The sequence below is a fragment of the Loxodonta africana genome, chromosome 15 (genome assembly GCF_030014295.1).
Source record: "Loxodonta africana isolate mLoxAfr1 chromosome 15, mLoxAfr1.hap2, whole genome shotgun sequence".
NCBI classification, from domain to species: Eukaryota; Metazoa; Chordata; class Mammalia; order Proboscidea; family Elephantidae; genus Loxodonta; species Loxodonta africana.
In genome coordinates, this window is record NC_087356.1 from 62,061,762 (window position 1) to 62,084,811 (window position 23,050).

At 42.5% G+C, this 23,050-nt stretch overlaps 1 protein-coding gene across 3 annotated transcripts in view; it reads left to right on the plus strand.

The window, feature by feature from the left end:
* The window catches only part of SIAE (sialic acid acetylesterase), a 112,151-nt gene extending 89,210 nt beyond the window's left edge, over window positions 1-22,941 (plus strand). For all 3 annotated transcript variants that reach the window (XM_023557096.2, XM_023557097.2, XM_003417488.4), the window contains 6 exons: window positions 3,400-3,577; window positions 4,982-5,091; window positions 5,596-5,729; window positions 15,283-15,440; window positions 16,423-16,618; window positions 18,398-22,941. In XM_023557096.2, the coding sequence (XP_023412864.1) occupies window positions 3,400-3,577; window positions 4,982-5,091; window positions 5,596-5,729; window positions 15,283-15,440; window positions 16,423-16,618; window positions 18,398-18,649 (1,028 nt within the window). In that variant the 3' untranslated portion in view covers window positions 18,650-22,941. The remainder of the gene's footprint in view (window positions 1-3,399; window positions 3,578-4,981; window positions 5,092-5,595; window positions 5,730-15,282; window positions 15,441-16,422; window positions 16,619-18,397) is intronic.
* The last annotated feature ends 109 nt before the right edge of the window (window positions 22,942-23,050 follow it).

Genomic DNA, 23,050 nt, shown 5'->3' on the forward strand with positions numbered 1-23,050 from the left:
CATGATCAGGAACCGATGGTATTGCAGGAAGAAGTCCAAGCTGCTCTGAAGGCATTGGCAAAAAACGAGGCTCCAGGAATTGACAGAATATCAATTGAGATGTTTCAACAAGCAGATGCAGCACTAGAAGTGCTCACTCGTCTATACCAAGAAATTTGGAAGACAGCTACCTAGCCAACCGGCTGAAAGAGATCCATATTTATGCCTGTTCCCAAGAAAGGAGATCAACCGAATGTGGAAATTATCAAACAATATCATTAATATCACACACAAGCAAGATTTTGCTGAAGATGATTCAAAAACGGCTGCAGCAGTATCTTGACAGGGAACTGCCAGAAATTCAGGCAGGTTTCAGAAGAGGACGTGGAACCAGGGATATCATTGCTGATGTCAGATGGGTCCTGGCTGAAAGCAGAGAATACCAGTGTTTTATTGACTATGCAAAGGCATTTGACTGTGTGGATCATAACAAATTATGGATAACATTGTAAAAAATGGGAATTCCAGAACACTTAATTGTGCTCATGAGGAACCTGTACACAGATCAAGAGGCAGTTGTTCGGACAGAACAAAGGGGATACTGAGTGGTTTAAAGTCAAGAAAGGCATTCCTCAGGGTTGTATCCTTTCACCATACCTATTCAATCTGTATGCTGAGCAAATAATCCAAGAAGCTGGACTATGAAGAAGAACAGGGCATCAGGACTGGAGGAAGACTCATTAGCAACCTGCAGTATGCAGATAACACAACCTTGCTTGCTGAAAGTGAAGAGGACTTGAAGCACTTACTAATGAAGATCAAAGACCAGAGCCTTCAGTATGGATTACACCTCAACATAAAGAAAACAAAAATCCTCACAACTGGACCCATAAGCCACATCATGATAAAGGGAGAAAAGATCGAAGTTGTCAAGGAATTCATTTTACTTGGATCCACAATCAACAGCCACGGAAGCAGCAGTCAAGAAATCAAAAGACGCATTGCATTGGGTAGATCTGCTGCAAAGGACCTCTTTAAAGTGTTGAAGAGCAAAGATGTCACCTTGAAGACTAAGGTGTGCCTGACCCAAGCTATAGTATTTTCAATCACATCATATGGATGTGAAAGCTGGACAATGAATAAGGAAGACTGAAGAAGAATTGATGCCTTTGAATGGTGGTGTTGGTGAAAAATATTGAATATACCATGGACTGCCAGAAGAACGAATAAATCTGTGTTGGAAGATGTACAGCCAGAATGCTCCTTAGAAGCAAGGATGGCAAGGCTGTGTCTTACGTACTTTGGACGTGTTGTCAGGAGGGATCAGTTCCTGGAGAAGGGAATCATGCTTGGCAGAGTACAGGGTCAGCAGAAAAGAGGAAGACCCTCAACGAGATGGATTGACAAAGTGGCTGCAACAATGGGCTCAAGCATAACAACAATTGTAAGAATGGCGCAGGACCAGGCAGTGTTTCGTTCTGTTGTGTGTGGGGTGGCTATGAGTCGGAACCGACTCGACGGCATCTAACAACAACAACAGTCTTATTTTGTGGACTAATAAGATCCACAAGGAGAGGTACCATGTCTTTCCATGTCTGTTTTTTTACTGTATCTGAATCAAACCACCTAGTAGTGCCTGGCACATAGTAGGTATTTGATCAATTTTAAATAATTTGAAATTGATTTGAATTCCTGCTTTCACTGTAAACTTTTTGAGTGACAGAACTCTGTTGGGCTTGGATCATTCACAGTGCCAGGCTGATAGATCCATAGGTGGATATCTGCCGTTGAATTGACTCTGATTCATGGCAACCTTATGTACGACAGAGTGAAGTGTTGCCCAGTCCTGCATCATCCTCACGATCGCCAGCATGTTCATGTCCATCGCTGTGGTCATGGTGCCAATCCGTCTCACTGAGGGTCTCCCTTCTCTCACTGACCCTCCCCTTCCCCAGACATGATGTCCTCTTCCAGCAGTTGAGCTTTCCTGATGATGTGTCCAAAGTAAGCGAGTTGGACAGTGTTCTGTAGTGATTCATGAGGTTTTCATTGGCTAACTTTCAGAAGTAGACTGCCAGGCCTTTGTTCCTACTCTGTCTTAGTCTGGAAGTTCCACTGAAACCTGTCCACTGTGGGTGACCCTGCTGGTATTTGGAATATTGGTGGCACAGCATCCAGCATCGCAGCAATAGGCAAGCTACCACAATAGGACAATCTGACGTACAGGCAGTGAAAGCTTATCCACAGTAGATCTTTTATAAGTATTGGGTTGAATTGATTCACCAGTTTTGTGTGTGTGCATGTTCCCTTCCTCGTCAGCTTTCCTCTGTTGTCAGAACTGTCCATTCTGGCCTGATGTTGGTCACTGGCAGTGTGGACGAAAGACCTAGGCTATGCTGCAAATGTAAACACTTGTTTTGGTTTCTGTTGATTCCCCTTTTGGCCAAACGTCTCATCACTTACCTGTCCAAGTTTTCCTTACCTTAGGTATAAAATTGGCTAAAAAAAAAATACACATTTCTTCTCAACATGGCACCTGCTCGCTTGTTCTCTTCCACAGAGCCAAGTGGAGCTAGCGGCTGGGTACAAGGAGAGGTATAGAAGAGGGTAACATGGGGATCCTCTCCTGTTGGGAAGGAGTGTTAATATTTCCAGGTTCTGAGGAGCCTGTAAGGGATGGGGAAGCACGGGGAAGCCTCCTTGCGTGGCCCCAGAGTTTTGGACTCTGATTATTAAGTGAGTTACTTATGCGTGGATTGAGAACATAATACTTACCATTTATCGCTGTCTGAGTAGGGAGCCCTATTTCCTCATTACGAGAACCAGCAACGTGTAGGGACAAATATTATATGATGCCACTTAATGAGATATCTAGAATAGGCAAGTGTATAGAGACAAGAGTTTGTTAGTGGTTACCAGGGGCAGTTGAGAAGGAGGGAGAAAGGAGGACTCGGTGCTTAGGGAACACTGAGCTTCTGTGAAGGGTGATGGTAGATATTGGGAAGGGATAAAGATGATGGTTGAACAATAATAACCGTAACTAATGTCACGGAACTGTACATGGGACGATTGATGAAATGTCAAGTGTTTTGTTACATATATATTTACCACAATAAAAAAAACAAAGACAGATAAAAGGAAACTACTACTAAAGCTATATTTTTCCCCTTTGGAAAAGATTCTCCTTAGGGCAGGTTTGAAAGAGATAATAGTGTCAAGACCAATGAGGAGGGTATGGAGGAGGCCTCCAGGCATGGGGAGATACGTCTCCCTACAGCCTCTCAGTCGTACCTTATTTTTGAAAAGTCTTAGAAAGGAAGGCAGGGGATGACCCATAACCATCCTTCTCATCTAGACCCATGTAGTGTTATAGTCTGTATCCATCTACTCTTCCCTCTTTTTCTCTATTTCTTTGAACAGAAAACTTAGGCCACGGAGATTTCACGTACATGTCAGCGGTGTGCTGGCTGTTTGGACGTTACCTGTATGACACACTGCAGTACCCCATCGGACTGGTCTCCTCCAGTGTGGGTGGGACACCCATTGAAGCCTGGTCATCTAGAAGGTCACTGAAAGCCTGTGGAATCTCTAAGCAAGGGTGAGAAAGCACCCTCCAGAAGTGTCCAAACTGGGGGGGAGGACATCCAGTCTGGGAGAAAACCTACCAGGGAATTACGTAAGAGAGAAGGATCATGGTCTTCTTTTGGGGAAATCAGTAAATCAGGTATGATTTAAATGTCCCAATATGTATTGAATATGTGTAACTTATTCCATGCGGACGTAAAGTACTTTCACTGTCACCTGAGAATATGTCAGGAAGTGACCCTTTTTCTTAGTAGTAATAGCTAAAACTTACTGAACGCTTTCTATATGTCAGACCCTGCTTTAAGTACTTTATATGTATTATTTAATACTCACAACAACCCCGCAAAGTGTAGATACTATTTTCATACTATGGCAATGATGCTAAGTCTCAGAGAGACTTGTCCAGGACACACTTAGTAAGTGACAAAATTTGGCTTCAGTGTCTGTACTCCCAACCGCTGTGCTATGTTGCCTACGAGAATAAAAATCTAACAAGAAGGACAAATAATAAACATGTACTCAAAAAAAATATGTTGGTATACTGACTGTGAAAGCACACTTGGGAAAAGATAGATCAGGAATAATATTTGGGTGGAGAAAAGGGCTAGGTAACAAAAGTCCTGATGCTGTTATTAACATAGACACTGTTATTAACATAGACGAAGGATGTGTGGACTGCTTTCACATACATTGTCTCATTTGCTCTGAGAAGGCCTCGAGGAGGAGGAAGGACTTGAGCTCTTGGTATAGTTGGAGTTAAAGTTTGCCTGTGGGAGAGTGGAGACATTGAACTTTGGAACTGAGAGAATGGCCCACAATAGAGTAGGAGGGAGCCCCAGACCCAGCCCACCTTGCTCTCCCAGATCTTTAGGGGATGGAGGGCCTAGAGAGGATGTGGGGAAGCGGGGATTCTCCCACACAGCTGCTGAGATTATAAATTCATACAACCATTCTATAGAGAAATTTGGGAGCACATTCAAAGTCTTAAAAAGTATGTCTTTTGACCCCACCATTTCATTTCTGGGAATCCATCTTAAGGAAATAATTAAGCATGTATGCAGTGAATTAGCGACAGCATTCCTTATAAAAGAAAAAGCTTAAAACCACCTGTGTCCATCCACTGTGTACTAGTCTGTGTGACTCATAATGAAACACCCCTTGTCTCTGTCTTTAGTTACCTTATCTGGTATTTAAATGGAATGACCCACTCTGAACTCATGGAAAACTTGCTGGTATACTTTTATGGAAAGATCCTGGAGGTGAGAGCCAGTGACTGTTCATCTTTTTAAGTGAAGCAAAAAGACTTTGTTTCACCAGAAGTTCACCCCAGCAGAAGCTGGAGTGTTGCCAGTTTAGGGATCATCACAGGGTAAGTCGCTAGCTCTCTGGTGATGCTTGTGTGTCTTATGTGTTCCAGGTTCATCTCCCCTGACTCTGTGAGAGGTCCCAGTAAGCATTCTGTGCTCTGGAATGCCATGATCCATCCACTACATAAAATGGTCCTGAAAGGCATGATATGGTACCAAGGTGAGTATTCAGCTGGCTGTTTCTCCATTGTATCAGTTAGTTTCTGCTGTCTAACAAACCACTGCAGAACTCAGTTGCTTAAAACACAGGTGCTTCTCTTTAGCTCACTATTCTGGAGGTTAGCAGAGTCTGGTTTGGGTTAGCTCAGCTAATTTCTCCTGAGATTTGCTGTGCATCTTTGGTGACCTGGCAGGTGGTCTGATGGCTGGGTGATCTAGGATGTCTGTTGGCTGGGAGCTGTGTATCTGTTGGGATGCCATGGTTCTCAGGTGGTCTTTCGTCCTGCAGTAAGGTCATTCATATGGGTTTACGTGGTCATCTCAGGGGGCCATGTGCATCATGAGAGAGCTTGCAGCATGCCCCATTGTCTGGGCAAGGCACAAGGCCAGTTCAGAGAGACTGAGATGGCCACCCTCCAAAGGGTGTAGATGGAGGGAGAGTGATAATGGGTGGCTATTTTTGCAGTCTACCCCAAACCCCTCTCACAGTTTCAACTGTTTCTAGGGGAGTCCAATATGAATTATAACGTGGACCTGTACAATTGCACCTTCCCGGAACTCATTGAAGACTGGCGCCAAACCTTTCACTATGGCTCCCAAGGGGAGACAGAACGTTTTTTCCCATTTGGATTTGTCCAGGTATGTCTTGAGAGGAAGAGGGTTTACGGGGACTACGGTGGGGTTGTACTATTTAGGTCTCTTTCCAGTAATTCATATTCCATTTTCCCCTTATCACCTGCTGGCTGAGAACTGAATGGGAGACCTAATTCATCTCAGTTCACTGATGGGACAATTAAATTTTCTTAAAAAGTTAATAAGTGGCTAATATTTCTTATTATAAAAGCATTACACCTTCATTAAAGAAAATGTTAAAGAGAAAGATAAGCAAAAAAAAAGCTAAAAATATTTATAATTCCACAATCCAGAAATAAGCAGGCTTTTTTCGGCTCGTATATATAAACCCATATCTATATTTTTAGTAGGCTCATATATGTTTGAAATGAGATCCAAGCCATAATACAGTATTGTATCATATCTTGCTTTTCTTTTAATGTCATATTACAAACTTTTTTTTATGTCAGTAAATATTAATCTTCAATTCAATTTAGAATGATTGCAGAGCATTCCAAAATATGATTGTGCTATTTGGCTGTTAACCAAAAGGTTGGCAATTTGAATCCACCAGGCGCTCCTTGGAAACCCTATAGGGCAGTTCTCTGTCCCATACAGTCGCTATGAGTTAGAATCAACTCGGCGGCAGCAGGGTTGGCTTTTTTGGTTTAGTCCTCAACAGATAGACACTTAGGTTATTTTAAACATTTTGCTCTTATAAGCAATAGCATATTTGTTTTCCTTGTAGCTAAATCATTGCATGCAGGCTTATTTCCAAAGGTAAATTCCCAGAAATGAAATTGCTGGGTCATAAGGCACATTTTTAAGGCTTTGCACGCATTCCCAAATTTCTCCATAGAATGGTTGTATGAATTTATACTTAGTTTGCATCCTCACACCCTCCCTAACGTGGTGTCATTCTTTCCCTCCCACTAGAAGGGACCATGCTCTCTCACTCTTGGGCCACTGTGTGTGCTCTTTGCTAGAACCACCTCGCTCTCCCACACACTTCCATAGATAGCTTTTAATCATCCTTTAGGTCTCAGGCCTGATGTGAGTTAGCAGGCCTTCTTTGACTTTCCTGGAAACGCGCTTCTGTCGCGTCTTCGGGTTCCCCTTTTACTTGCAAGCAGGTTGTACACGTGACCATTGTTTTCTTGGATTGCATTTGTGTTCTCAATGCCTAGTTGGTTGGTACTCATTAAATAATGTTTAACACGTGAATGACAAAACATATCTCAGAGAAAGGTGGGTGGTGCATGTGGTTAACAGACTTGGCTGCTAGCTGAAATGTTGGAGGTTCGAGTCTACCCAAAGTGCCTCAGAAGAAAGGCCTGGTGATCTGCCTCTGAAAGATCAGCTGTTGAAAACCCTGTGGAGCAGAGTTCTATTCGGACACACATGGAGTCACCATGAGTCAGAATCGATTCGACAGCAAGTGGTACTAGTACTGGTCGATTCAGCTCTCAGCCTTGCGTAAAAGGAACAAACATGTTTGACAAGTCCACAATTGCCTTGCTTCACCTGTTCATATGAACCCTCCAGGACCTAGATGTTGTAGCAGGGTAGTAGGTCTGGCTTCTCTGGAACAGAGAAAATTAAAAAGGGAAGTGTTGTAAAAACAAGGCCCACCTTACAACAGTAACGAGAGGCTTTAATATTTGAGCTGGGCATGCACAGTACATAGTTCCAGACTTCTGCCTCTGCGTAATCCCACAATTACGTTCTTCTCACCGTCTTGCCATGTCCTCTACCTTGTCCTGGTTCACCCTGCACTTTTTTTGGAGAAAGATTTTGATAGAGGTTCTATACACCTAAAATTCCTCTTTAGCCATTTTTCTTTCTTTCTTCCTACACTTGTTTTTGACTTTGAAACAAGTTCATTCTGTTCATTTATTTTCAAAAGCAGCTCATGTGACCAATTCTACATTACCATTGGTGAAAACTACATTTGGACGTTTGATGTACCTTTTTTTTCCCGCTTAGCCTGTGTACATGGTGATTTGAATGTCACTTCAGCCAGTTCAAACCACAAGTATGTGTTTAATGCTTCTTAGCTGCCATGAACTGTGTAAGGTGCTAGAAATGAAGCAGGAATGAGACAGACCTGGTTCTTGTCTTTATGCCTTATGGTTTGGTATAAGTCACTTTGCCTCTGTGCTTTAGCTTTATTGTCATCAACAAAAATACAGTGCTTGCTTATGGGAAAATGAGACTGTACACATGGTCCCTGCCATCAAAGGGAAATACCAACTATGACATCATAATGGTTCAGAGCTTGGGATCTGCCTGGATTCAAGCCCCTGCTCCAACATGTCTTTAGCTGTGTGGTTTTGAACAAGATGTTGAACCCCTTTGTTATTTTCAGTATTAAATGAGTTAATTCATGTAAAACCTGGTACATGTTAAGAGCTAGATAATAACATTAGTGACTGTTATTATTAATGAGAGATGAGAAAATCCGGGGAGACAGTGGTACATAAGGAAAGAGGAACTGGCTTTATAGAAATGTTGGGTTTGAAATGACAGCTGAAGTAACCAGGGCACAGTTAGAGATGGAGGGCCTGAGCTTATAGAGGGAGGAGGACTAGACACATGTATCCAGAGTTAGTGGAGAATGATCTGAAGCATGGGAGAGAAAGAAGAGCAGAAGGCTGGAGACTGGAATTTAGACGTCTGCATTTTTAAAGGGGTTTGAGGAGCCGTGGAACAGGCTACAAACTGCGGTCTGATTTGTCACATCCTCTGAATGTGGTCACCTTTATATTTGGTTGGCCTGTGCCTTCATCAGCAGCCCTGTTTCTAGTAATCCCTGTGAGAGACTGAACAGTGCTCTGGTGGGATCTCAGATTAGGAAAAACACAAGAAATTACTTTGAGTATTGAGTAATCTGGTTCCCCCATGTGGCCAATATGTAGTAGTGCAGTCAGTGAAATATGGGGAATTGCTGCAGGAATATGCAGCAAACTTCCATTTTAGACAGCACCCTTGGCTTGAGTGGCTGTGATTAGTATTTCTTCCTGTTGGGCTTCAGGCTGGTACTTACTGTAGACTCTTTTCCAGTAATTCTGTTGTTCTCATCCTCATGGCACTGGCTGGTGAACATGGTTCCACTTTCAGTCTTCTGGATATTGTGGAAGTAGGGTTACTCGCTGGATCTTTTTAGTCCCATTTTCTAGTTTTCATGAAATTCCATTTTGAAGCTTCAGGCAGCTTTATTATTTCAAATATTAAATTTGTTTTGCCGCCATGTCTTTTTAGTAAGAGAATTGGAAATGTCCTTTAAGTTCCTTATACCCAAGGCTGCTTTCTGTTACTACTGCAGCCTCGTCAGTGTTTTCTTGATGGTTTTCTATTCTTTCTGAGCAACTCAGGAAGCAGAAAATGTCCTCTATTTAAGCTTCCTTTGGCCCATTTGTAGGGATAATCTCAGGTATTTCCTGAGTAATCAGACTGGGTGGAGCAGTCTACTTATAACACAGCTCCTTTGATAGGGTCAGAAATTTTGAAACGAAGTCAAAGGACTGTATTCGTTGGCCCAGACTGTCTTCTAGTTGTGGTTTGACTTATTGTATTGCTAAATTATGGCTTGTAAAAGAGAGAAAAAAAAAATAGTTTAATGTCTCTCATTGACTAGAAGTAGGGTTAATGATAAGATGCTATCTAAATGAAAGAACGGGGTGGTGTAAACGTTGGGGAAGTAGGGAAGGAAAAAACGGTGGGACCGCACTTGTCACAGTAATATTAAAGAATTTTTCCGGAGCCTCTATCCTTTCCAGGAGCGGGAGTATATCAACTTTCAAAGTAGATGGAAGCAAATCCTCTTGACTCAATAGCTATACAGAATCTGACCACTTTTCACTCCCTTTACTTTGCTTACGCTAGGCTAAGCCACCATCATTTTTCCCTTGAATTATTTTAGTAGCTCCTGTCTTCCTGCTTTTACCTTTTCTCTCCCTGTAGGCTATTGTCAGTATGTCAAAGTGAGCCTGTAAAATATAAGCCATGTCAACAGCCTCTAGTGGCTCCCTTGTATCACTGAGGTCAACAAAGCCATGTGTGATCTGCCCCCTCCCCCGCCACCAGCCCTCATTACCTTTCTGACCTCATCTCCTAATTCTCTCCTTGCTTACTCCACTTCAGCCACACTGGCTGCCTTACTTTTCTTTAAGCACACCAGGCATACTCCTGCCCCAACCAAAAAAACCAAATCTGTTGCCGTAGAGTCGATTCTGACTCACAGCAACCCTATAGGACAGAGTAGAACTGCTCCATAGAGATTCCAAGGAGCGCCTGGTGGATTCAAACTGCGTACCTTTTGGGTAGCAACCATAGCACTCAACCACTATGCCACCAGGGTCTCCAACTTCTGCCCCAGGGGCTTTCATTTTCTTTCTTTCTGCCTGGAAAGTTCTCTCCACAGTGTGTTAGTTATCTATTGCTGCACAACAAATTGCCAAAAATTTACTGGCTTAATACAATAGACATTAATTACCTCACAGTTTCCGTAGGTCAGGAATGTGGGCATGGTGTAGCTGGATTCTCTGCTCAGGGCTGGAATCAAGGTGTCGACCAGAGCTGGGGTTTCATCTGAGGCTGGGGGGTTCTCTTTCAAGCTCATGTGGTTGTCAGCAGTATTCATTTTGTTGCAGTACTCATGGCAGCTTGCTTCTTGAAGGCCAAGAGTAGACTTTCTGACTTCTCGACTCTCTTTTAAAGGGTTCACCTGATTAGATCAGGTCAACTATGATACTCTCCCTTTTGATTGTCTTGAAGTCCACTGATGAGGGACCTTACAGCTGCAAAATCCCTTCATCTTTTTTTTTTTTTTAATTTATTGTGCTTTAAGTGAAAGTTTACAAATCAAGTCAGTCTCTTATACAAAAACTTATATACACCTTGCTATGTACTCCTAGCTGCTCTCCCACTAATGAGACAACACACTCCTCCTTCTACCCTGTATTCCCCTTGTCTATTCAACCAGCTCTTGCCCCCGTCTGCCTTCTCATCTCGCCTCCAGGCAACAACTGCCCACATAGTCTCACATGTCTACTTGAGCCAAGAAGCTCACTCCTCACCAGTATCATTTTCTGTCTTATAGCCCTGTCCAATCCTTGTTTGAAGAGTTGGCTTTGGGAATGGTTTCAGTCTTGGGCTGACAGGGTCTGGGGACCACGACCTCTGGGGCCCCTCTAGTCTCAATCAGACAATTAAGACTGGTCTTGTTATGAGAATTTGAGGTTTGCACCCCACTGTTCTCCTGCTCCATCATGGATTCTCTGTTGTGTTCCCTGTCAGGGCAGTCATTGGTGGTAGCCGGGCACCGTAAAATCCGTTCATCTTTGCCATATAACACAACATAGTCAGGGAGTGATAGCCCATTATCTTTGCCACATTCTGTTGCTGAGAAGCAAGTTAGAGGTTCTGCCCACACCTCAGGGGAGGGCATAAGGGGTTAAACTTAAAATTCTGCCTACCACATCCATAAATTTACATAACATAAAATCAGTCATTTTAAATTATACCATTCAGTGGTCTTTAGTACATTCACCCAGATATCCTGTGGCTTCCTCTTTTACCTCCTTCTAGCCTTTGCTCAACCCTGGCAATCCTGATCCCCCTTCCCTGCTATATTTTTCTCCATTGCCATTGTCACTTCCTCATATACTATGTCATGTTCATCTTGTTTCTTGCGTATCTCCCTTCACTAGAATGTAAGCAAAGGAAGGGATTTTTGTTATGTTCACAGCTCTGTCTCCTGGGCCAGTATTAGTGCCTGGCACAGAGTAGGTGCTCAGTGCATAGTTGTTAAATAAATGAATGAGCTGACTGATATGAGCTGTTGATCCATCCCACAGACATTTTCTGGAAAAATATCAGTTCTCAAATATTCTTATATTACTTGGTGAGATGCCCTAGACTCCTAGCAGATAATTCAGATGTTACAGATTTCGAGGGATGGATGTTATCCTTTCTCTTGTGCGCCAGATCCGGCTGGTTGCTTGGTTTTGTCAGTTTGTCTTTCAGGTTGCCTTGTACCTAACCATCCCACTCCCACTACTGTCCTTCTAGGTTAGACCTTTCTTTTATTATGTTTAGAATATTATAGTATTTTCTTAACAAGTCAGTCTCTTTGCTTCCATCCTTTTTTTCTTTCCAGACCCATTTTTATGACCACTAGATAGAGCTCTTAAAATAGTCCTTTGATCACATCATAACATCAGTGGCTCCCTATCTTTTTGTTGTTGTTGTTGTTGTTGAGGTGAAATTCACATGACATAAAATTAACCATTTGAAAGTGTACAGTTCAGGGGCGTTTAGTATACTCCCAGTGTGGTGCTGCCATCACCTCTATAGTGGCTCCCTGTCACTTACAGAATGAAGTACAAACTCGGTACAAACAATGCCTCACTGTCTTTCTAACGGTGTCTTTCCCACATAAATCCTCCATTCTAGCTAGATTGCTGTCTCTCAAAACTGCCTTTCCCCTTCCTACCTCTGCATCTTTTAAGGTTTTAATATGTGAAATCTGAGCAGTCCTACTTGAAGTGACTTCTCTTATTTTCTGTGCCTATTTTTATCCACATGTAATGGAAACCTTGGTGGCATAGTGGTTAAGTGCCACGGCTGCTAACCAAAGCGTCGGCAGTTTGAATCTTCCAGGCGCTCCTTGGAAACTATGGGGCAGTTCTGCTCTGTCCTATAGGGTCGCTACGAGTCAGAATCAACTCAATGGCACTGGGTTTGGTTTTTTTTTTTTTTAATCCACATTAAAAAAAAAGCATTTTCAGGCCATGTTTTCCTATAATAATATAGTTATCTTTTTCTAACAATAATCCTATAAATGTCTAACACTTACTCTTTATGCCACCACTTTAGCATTTAATCCATACTATTTTTTATTTTCAAATAAAAAAATAATTTTTTTATTTTTTTTAATTTGATGGTGTTGTTGGGTGCTGTCAGGTTGATTCCAACTCATAGTGACTCCATGTGACAGAGTAGAATTGCCCCATAGGGTTTTCTTGGCTGTACTCTTTACAGGAACAGATCACCAGGTCTTTCTCCCATGGAGTGGCTGGGTGGGTTTGAACCACCAGCCTTTTGTTTAGCAGCCGAGAGCTTAACTGCTGCACTTATGCTGTTTTTTATTAACAATGCTTATGTGCAGGTCTCTTCTCCCAACAAAGCTATAAACTACTTGTACCAGTTAGCTAATGCTATGTAACAAACCACCTCAAAACTCAGTAGCTTAAAACAACATTTATTATTATTACTACTAAAAATTTTATATAGTTTGTTGTTGAGAATATACACAGCAAAACATACACCAATTCAACTGTTCCTACATGTACAATTCAGTGACACTAATTACATTCTTCAAGTTGTGCAGCCATTCTCACCCACCTTTTCTGAGTTTTTCCTCACACATTAACATACACTCATTGCCCCCTAAGGTTCCTATCTAATCTTTTGAGTTGCTGTTGTCAGTTTGATCCCATATAGATAGATCTTGAAAGAGCACAATGCTCAAAGTGGACATTTTTTACTAGTTATGCTAAATTATTGTTTGGTTTTAAAAAGACCTCAGGGGATATTTTTGGTTTAAGGTTTAAAAATTACCTCAGGGTAATAGTTTCAGGAGTCTGGAAGTCTGGAGTCCATGAGAATTTGAAATTCTGTTCCATATTTCCTCTCTTTTGATCAGGATTCTTCTATAGAATCTTTGATCAAAATATTCAGTAATGGTAGCCAGGACCATCCAGTTGTTCTGGTCTCATAGCAAAGGAGGCAGTTGTTCATGGAGGCAATTAGCCACACATTCCTTATCCTCCTTCTGTTCTTGACTCTCCTCCTTCCTCTGTTGCTGCAGACACATTATTTATTATTATAAAGCTCATGTATCTGGGTAGCTGGAGGTTGACTGATCTCAACTGGCCTCTTTCATATCTTTTTGGGTCAGCTGGGGGGCTCTGCTCCAGGCTAGACTTAGTTGGAGCAGATTAGATGAGGTTGCTCTATCCACAACCCTCATCCTTGTCCAGAGACCGGTGGGCTTAGCCCAGGCATGTCCTTCTCATGGTGATAGTGTTACTGGAGAATGGCCTCAGTTCCTGTCTTGGGTGTAGGAAAGAATTCAAACACTGAGACAAATAGTGCCAAGTGAGCAGAGGTTTATTAGCAAGCAGAGGGTTAGTAGTAAAAGTACACCTGACTAGGAAGCATCAAGCAGGCACTCAGGTAGAGAAAGAATCTGAGTGCCCCCACAGTTGTTTTTTTTTTTAGGGTTTTATACCCTTTTTGTCTCTTTATCTGTCTCTGTTAACATTTAAAAGCCAGGACAAGACCCGTCCACCCCCCCCCACCCGTGAAGACTATTTTGTTGGCTTAAGGTTTAATTACCAAGTTAGGGAGTTTATCAAGTTAAGGACTTTATCAAATCAAAAACCCCTGTAAAGATCATTTCTTTGGCTTAAAGTTTAACTATGTAGGGACCATCTTATTAAGGAATATCACCACCCCGTCTCCTTCTTTGTAAGGATTGTCTTACTGAGGAATGTCACTACCCCTGCCTCTTCCTCTTCCTGAGTGCAAGCTCTCCTGCTCCCCCTTACAATAGCAGAAATACAAAAGAGCAATTAGGACTAGGCAGGGTCTCTTGAGGTGCAGACTAGGAATTTACACACCTCACTACTGCCTCCATCTCTTGGCCAAAGCAAATCACATGACTGAGCTCAGAATCAAGGGATGGGAAATATAACTTTCCTCAAAATGGGAGGAACTGCAAAGCTACATGACAAGAGGGTAAAGAATTGGGCTCTTTGATGTAATTTACCATATGCTCAAGGGTAGGCTTTTCTCTGCTTTCCCACAATGCCTAGCCCTGTGTTGTATGTAGACGTATCAGTTATCTGTTGCTATGTAACAAACTGCCCCCAAAACTTAGTGACTTAAAACATTAGCCATTTGTTTGCTCACGATTCTGTGGTTGACCAGGCAGGGCTCAACTGGGATGGCTTATCTCTGCCCAACGTGGTATCAGCTGGGCCTGCTCATTTGGCTGCCATTTGTACTGGAGGATTTAAGACACCCGCATTCACGTGACCAGCTCCTCAGCTGGGATTACTGGGACATTAGAGCTGTTTTCTATTCATGATCTTTCAGTTTCCCAGGCCTCTCTAGTCTTTTCAGCATAGTGGCTGAACTTCTTTACATGGGTAGCTCAAGGTTTCAAAAGAATGAAATCAGAAGGCAAAGCCTTTTAAGGCATAGACTCAGAGGTCACTTCGCCAGCATCCTGTTGAATCACAGGGCCAACTCAAGTTCAGTGGGGAGAGAAATAGACTTTGTCTCTGGATGGGAGATAAGCTGAAGTTACATTGTAAAAGTGCATGTGGGATGAGAGAGGTTCTTGCATCCATTGTTGGAAAGACTGCCACAACAGAGAAGCTCAGTAAATCCTTGTTGTATGAACATTTGAACAAATGGGTTACACAGAGCCCGGAAGGCTCTGTCGGTGAAAAAGACTCCAGTTTAGGATTCTGATCACAATAAAAGTGACCATATCTCTATGTTCTAGTTGTCTTCAGATTTGTCTAACTCCACTTCAGAGGAGGGATTTCCCCAAATCCGTTGGCACCAGACAGCAGATTTTGGCTATGCCCCCAACGTAAGGATGCCCAACACTTTCATGGCTGTCGCTATGGATCTCGGGGATAGGAATTCTCCTTTTGGCAGGTATGTTGCTTCTTGGGCTTTGCTTGAGTAATATATGTTCTTGGTCTTTAGTCCGTCACTCTGATATTCATTCGTGAGGGGCAGACAGCAGGTGGTCTAAGGATTGGCATATGGAGAAGCGTTACAGAGCAGTTATTTATGCTGGGATGTGCTGCGGTAATAAAAGCCCAGCAGCATCTCAGTGGTTTGATGCAACAAAAATTTATTTCTTGTTCACGCTACATGTTCAAAGAAGATCAATAGAGAGGCTTATCTCCTTGTAGCCATTCACAGACCCAGAGTGACAGAGGCTCCAAGTCGATCTATGCTCCTGTGGTCACCTTGAAGTCTTTGCCCTGGCAATTAAATGCTTCCACTTGGAAGCAACAGAAGTCACTTTCGCTAACATTGCATTGGCCAAAGAAAGCCATGCCTAGTTTCAGTGAGAGGAGGAAATGGAATTCTACCATGTACCAGAAGGAGAGGTAATGGAATATTTGTGAACAGTCCTGATGAATAACATGCATTAGATGTAGGATAAGAGGGGATTTCAGATGTGGAGTAGAGCCCAACATATCATGTCTAGATTGTACTAGGAGCTTGATAATATTTATTAAATGAGTAAATAAAGCCTGAAGGGGACCAAATATTGAACAGCTGATTCAGATGAAACACATGACTTTTAGCAGCTGGAATAGTCTTATAAGTTAGCTCTCCTAGGTTAATTTCATTACTGTTTCTTTCTTCCCACCCTCCTACCCTCCGTCCTTCCCTTCTTTCCAAGTCATCTATTATCTCAAGATTTCCAACCCAGAGCCCCATCTGTGGTTATGATTTACCATTTCCCTTAAACTAATTAACCACTGAGCAATGACTTTTAGGTTTAGTCATCTTTACTCTCACCTTCTTAACGGGTGTCTCTGTATAAGTTCCTTTTTTTTTTTTTAATGTAGTTATTGTTGAGCTCAAACCCAAAGTTCTGTACTTGCTCTTTATCCTATAGCATCCACCCTCGAGATAAACAAACCGTGGCATATAGGTTGCACTTGGGAGCCCGTGCTATGGCTTATGATGAGAAGCATTTGACTTTCCAAGGACCGCTGCTTGAGAAGATTGAACTCTTGGTTGACAAGGGGCTGCTCAACCTCACATATTACCAGAAAATCCAGGTCCAGAGGCAGGACAACAAGATATTTGAGGTGAGAAGACTAACAGAGAAAACACAGGTTCACCCTATGTTGGGAGCCAGGATTTCCTCTAATCTGAGGCCCATCTCTCCCATTATATCATTACTGTGAGTGAGGTCTTGGCTGATGGGGTCTGAGCTTAACTCAGAGGGGAAAATGGACAACTACACCCTCTCCTCACTTATCAACATGATTGGGTTCCAAAGACCAGGTCGTTATGTGAAATCAGCGTTAGGTGAAAGTGGAGGATGACCATATCAGATCAGAAAATGAAGGATGACTACATTGTTACATAACTGCCAGATTACATCATTGCATAACTGCCGAAGTACATCATTACATAACTGCCAAACCACTGAGATTCATGGCCTAGCCAAGTTGACCATCAAAGCCAGCATTACTCTCGCCTGGCACCTTTGCATTGATTGCTGCCAGTTGTACGTCATTAATGTGCAAGGTAGTTGGATAGTAGATTTTTTTTTACTATTGTCATAAATGCGAAATACGAGATAGTCGATAAGTGAGGAGAAAGTGTATTAATTATTTAGCTTGGAGGCAATTTTGATAGGATAGTCAAGGAAAGGAAAATGAGTCCAAATTAAAATAATATTCCTTTTGTATTTTATCCCCAAAGCAACCGTCTTTGCTCTGGGAAGGGCCTACAGCTTTATCTGTAAGTTCCCTATTAAAAGGATCCTTGCTTCAGAATATTCCTTATCCTTGGGTGTTTTTTTTTTGTCACACTATCCTAAATTCTCATTATTATTTTGAGTTTAGTGTCTTTAGTGAGAGGATCGAAACCCTGGTTGTGCCGTGGTTAAGAGCTCGGCTGCTAACCAGAAGGTTGGCAGTTCAAATCCACCAGCCACTCCTTGGAAGTGCTATGGGGTGGTTCTAGTCTGTCCTATAGGGTCGCTATGAGTTGGAATTGACTTGATGACCATGGGGTTTTTTTTTGTTTGTTTTGAGAGGATTAAGCTTGGTGATTTGTAACTTAGTTTGAATTACTGTAATAAGACTGTTTTCATCTAATACCTAGTAGGGATCCTTCCACTGTGGGACTGGAGCTATTGATTTGGGGTGAGGGTGAGAGAATTCCTAGATGGAACACTTAAATGAGTGTCTTTCGGTATCAAGACACTATTAGGCTACAGGGTGAAGAGAGGGCATTGGAGGAGATGAAAGAATATTCCAGTTCCTCAACTGCTAACCAAAAGGCCAGCAGTTCGAATCCGCCAGCTGCTCCTTGGAAACTGTATGGGGCAGTTCTCCTCTGTCCTGTAGATCGCTGTGAGTCAGAATTGACTTGATGATACTGGGTTTGGGTTCTCTGGATTTCTTTCTGGCTTGAGAAAAGCGTATGACCCACAGTTCCCTTATGTTCCATCTTCATTCCTTAGCTCCTTTGGGAGTGCTACAGGGGGGTAGCCGTATTGCTGGGTTCACTCACATTCCTGCCTGCTTTGCCATTTGGTAGGAGAGATCACAGGAAGAACGTTCAGGGAGGCTTGCATAAGTGCTTTATGTGACTGTGCTTCCTTGTCTCCCTCTGTAAGTTGATGTTTTATTTATTGATTTATTTAATCACATGAGGATTTGTAATCAGCCTGTTCCTGTAGTTGAAAAGACCCAAGCCAGACTCAGCTGTGTTCTGGCCACTGTGGGAAATGGATCCTTGGCTAAGAATGGCTCCTTCCCTCCCTTCTAGTCTCTCTGAAAAAGCAGTTCCCAGTCTGTTGGAACGCCCTTCTAACTGACCTGACCACTCCCATTTTGTGACTCTCTTACTAGATCTCATGTTGCAGTGACCATCAATGCAAGTGGCTCTCGGCTCCCATGAACACGTCTTCCACCTGGACCCTGGCCCTGAATATAAATCCTTGTCATGGTACTGTGGTTGCTGTCCGCTATGCCTGGACCACATGGCCTTGCGAATATAAGCAGTGTCCCCTGTACCACCCCAACAACACCCTCCCGGCACCTCCTTTTGTTGCTTTCCTGACAAAGCAGACTTCTAGACACCACAACAAGGATGCCAAATGATCTGCTGCGACATGATCAGCTCCTGGACGGAAGGGTGGGTGCTTTGGATTTGGGCATTTGGCAGTTTCAGTGACGACAACTGTTGCTTTTAAGGTGAATGAACAGACAAGCCTCATTGGACAGCTGCCAGTTAGAGCTGTTCTTAGCTGCTGTAAAGTCGGCCTTGACACAACGTGATAAAATGCTGCTCGGTCCTGTGTCATCCCCATGATCAGTTACATATTAGATCATTGTGATTCATAGTGTTTTCACTGGCTGATGTTTTGGAATTAGATCGCTAGGTCTTTCTTCAGTCTGTCTTAGTCTGGAAGCTGTGCTTACCACCTGTTCAACATCGTAACAACACGCAAACCTGCACTGACAGAGGGGCAATGGCTGTGCATGAGGTGCTTTGGCCAGAATCGAATCCTGGTCTTCCTCATGGAAGGTGAGAATTCTACCACTGTCTTAGTCATCTAGTGCTGCTATAACAGAAATACCACAAGTGGATGGCTTTAACAAACGGAAATTTATTCTCTCACAGCCTAGTAGGCTAGAAGTCCAAAATCAGGGTGTCAGCTTCAGGGGGATGCATTCTCTGTCAGCTCTGGAGGAAGGTCCTTGTCATCAATCTTCCCCCGGTCTAGGAGCATCTCAGGTGCAGGGACCCCAGGTCCAAAGGATGTGCTCTGCTTCTCGCTCTGCTTTCTTGGTGGTATTGAGGTCCCAGTGTCCCTTGCTTCTGTCTTTCATATCTGGAAAGAGATTGACTCAAGACAAAATCTAATCTTGTAGATCTCATCAACGTAACTGCTGGGGATCTACCTCATTAACATCACAGGGATAGGATTTACAGCACATAGGGAAATCACATTAGATGACAGAATGGTGGACAATCATACATTACGGGGAATCATGGCATAGCCAAATTAATACACATATTTTTTGGGGAGAGAGTTCAATCCATGACAACCACCGGACCAATGGAAATGCTTGCCTTGCGTCCCCTAGTTAGCCTAGAGGCTGTACTGGCCTAATTCTGGACTGTAACTAAATTGGATCTCAGTGTCATTCACACCCCTCATATTACTGGGAGTGAAGTCTCTACACCTTTTGCCCCTTCACCTGAAACTGTAGAATCTGAGAGTTGGGAGAGATTTTAAAGACCATCTAGATCAGCTAGTGTTTATATGACCTTTACAAAAATCCCTGACAAGCTATTGGATCTCTGTATGAAGTTTCCATTCTAAACTTTCTGGCAGTCTTTGCTTATGTGGAACTGAAAACTTTCTTCCATGAAACTTCCAGGAAACACAGTGGTCTTTCAGATAATTGAAGACAGCCCTATTTGTGTTTGCTAAACCATAAACATTCCTGTTCCTTCAGTCTAAGATAATGATAATGTGAATATTTAAAACCACTTAGGTCAAAGCAGGCAGATTGGGAGATACTAAGGGATGGAACACCCATGGAAGCAGCAGTCAAGAAATCAAAAGACCAGTGCATTAGGCAAATCTGCTGCAAAAGATGTCTTTAAAGTGTAGAAAAGTGAAGATGTCACCTTGAAGACTAAGGTGCGCCTGACCGAAGCCATGCTGTTTTCAGTTACCTCCTATGCATGTGAAAGCTGGATGATGAATAGGGAAGACCGAAGAATTGACACCTTCGAATTGTGGTGTTGGAGAAGAATACTGAATATACCATGGACTGCCAGACGAACAAACAAATCTGCTTGGAAGAAGTACAACCAGAATGCTCCTTAGAAGCAAGGATGGCGAGACTATGTCTCACATACTTTGGACATGTTATCAGGAGCGATCAGTCCCTGGAGAAGGAAATGCTTGGTGAAGTAGAGGGTCAAGGAGATGGATGACACAGTGGCTGCAACAATGGGCTTAAGCATAATAACGATTGTGAGGATGCTGTAGGACTGGGCGGTGTTTCGTTTTGTTGTACTTAAGGTCATTAAAACAAAAAAAAAATTTTTTTTTTTTAAGGTCATTATGAGTCAGAATGAACTTGATGGCACCTTACAACAACAAAGGGATACCTTAAAGAATAAAGAGAATGGGCAGGTGGTAGGCGTCTAGTGACAGTAGGGGCCGGGGAATGAAAGTAGAATTTGTCAGAATTAAATACAGATCTTGGGCTTTTTAAAGGTAAGGGGTTTAATAATAATCCAAATGGAAGAAAAGTGAGGCTGAAAGTAAAGCTACAGAAACATTTGGAAAAATAATGCAGCGAGGGATTTTGTGCGTACCATTAAGAATCATATGCTATCTGTTGGTTGATAAAAACAGCTAATGGCCCTTGTTAATTGTGTTATCTGTGTTATCAGTTGGAAATAAAAACAATCATTAGTTATGTGTATATATTTGTATCCAGTCGAAATTGGTTAGGAACGGGCTGGTAGATTGTCCTTTGAAGCATGAGAAATAATGTTATCTGCTGGTAGCTTTTATCCCCTTAACGTGAAAAATGAGAACAAGCATCACCCTCTCCACACCTGACTTCCACGCGGTCCTTGTGTAACTTCAAACAGCAGGAATAGCTCTGTCAGTGCCAAGATTTCATTTAGTAAAAAAAAAACTACAGTCCCTCAAGAAACTTTGGCGCCTCTGAGAACTTCCTGGTGTACAGTGAACTCCTAACACCCATACTTTTTTTTTTTAATTAACTTTTATTGAGCTTCAAGTGAACGTTTACAAATCAAGTCAGTCTGTCACATACAAGTTTACATACATCTTACTCCGTACTCCTACTTGCTCTCCCCCTAATGAGTCAGCCCTTCCAGTCTCTCCTTTCGTGACAATTTTGCCAGCTTCCCACTCTATCCTCCCGTCCCCCCTCCAGACAGGAGATGCCAACACAATCTCAAGTGTCCACCTGATATAATTAGCTCACTCTTCATCAGCATCTCTCTCCCACCCACTGTCCAGTCCCTTTCATGTCTGATGAGTTGTCTTCGGGGATGGTTCCTGTCCTGTGCCAACAGAAGGTCTGGGGACCGTGGCCGCCGGGATTCCTCTAGTCTCAGTCAGACCATTAAGTATGGTCTTTTTATGAGAATTTGGGGTCTGCATCCCACTGATCTCCTGCTCCCTCAGGGGTTCTCTGTTGTGCTCCCTGTCAGGGCAGTCATCGATTGTGGCCGGGCACCAACTAGTTCTTCTGGTCTCAGGATGATGTAGGTCTCTGGTTCATGCCTAACACCCATACTTTGACCTTTGATACATCTGGCCTCATGGGAACCATGTGTCTCCTGGGAAGATATAGCTGTCCACCCCTCCCCTCAATACACATATACTTGTGGGCTGTTCTAATTTGGAGCCAGCCAGAGGTAGCCAAGAACTGTAAGCCCAGGTTCCTTTCACCTCCAATAACCTAGTACACACTGTAAAACATTTGGTTTATGTAGTGGATATAGTAATGAAAAGTCCTATCAAATAGCTGAGTAATTTAAAATGTTCTGTGGGAATTCAGTTTATTTTCCCAAATGAGGAAAAAAATTTTTTTCATGCTTGAAAATGAAACTAGAAAATTTGGACTGTAAGGAAAAACTAAGCAAGTAAAAAATCACCCCAAAACCGATCATTTGGAGAGAAACACTATTTTGGTAAACATTCACTTGATTTGTTTGGGTTATATCATTTTACACACTATATATAGTATACTATTTTGTAATCTGTTTTTGACTGAGTCCAGCAAAATATTTTTTCTACATAAACAATATATATCTAGAGTGTTTCATACTTTAACCAATTACCTATTAATGGAACTGTAGACTTATTTGCAATTTAAATAAACCTATATTAAACTAATATTGTGGATGAACATTACGTGAGTACATAATACCACACTTCTCCAACTATTTAAGGTCCTGTTATAAATAGAATCATGTCCCCCGAAAATGTATGTCAACTTGGCTAGGTCATGATTCCCAGTATTGTGTGATTGTCCACCATTTTGTCATCTGATGTGATTTTCCTGTGTGTTGTAAATCTACCTCTATGATGTTAATGAGGCAGGACTCAATCTACAAGATTAGGTTGTATCCTGAGTCAATCTCTTTTGAGATACAGAAGAGAGAAGTGAGCAGAGAGACGGGGACCTTTTACCACCAAGAAACAAGAGCCAGGAGTGAGCGTGTCCTTTGGATTTGGGGTCCCTGTGCTGAGAAGTTCCTAGATTGGGGGAAGACTGATGACAAGGACCTTCCCCCAGAACAGACACAGAAGGCTTCCCCTGGAGCTGGCATCCTGAATTTGGACTTCTGGCCTCTTAGACTGTGATAGAATAGATTCCTGTTTGTTAAAGCCATCCACTTGTGGTATTTCTATTATAGCAGCAGTAGATAACTAAGACAGGTCCTTACCATGAAGTAACAGGTTAAAGGATAAACATGTATTTACAATTTGACAC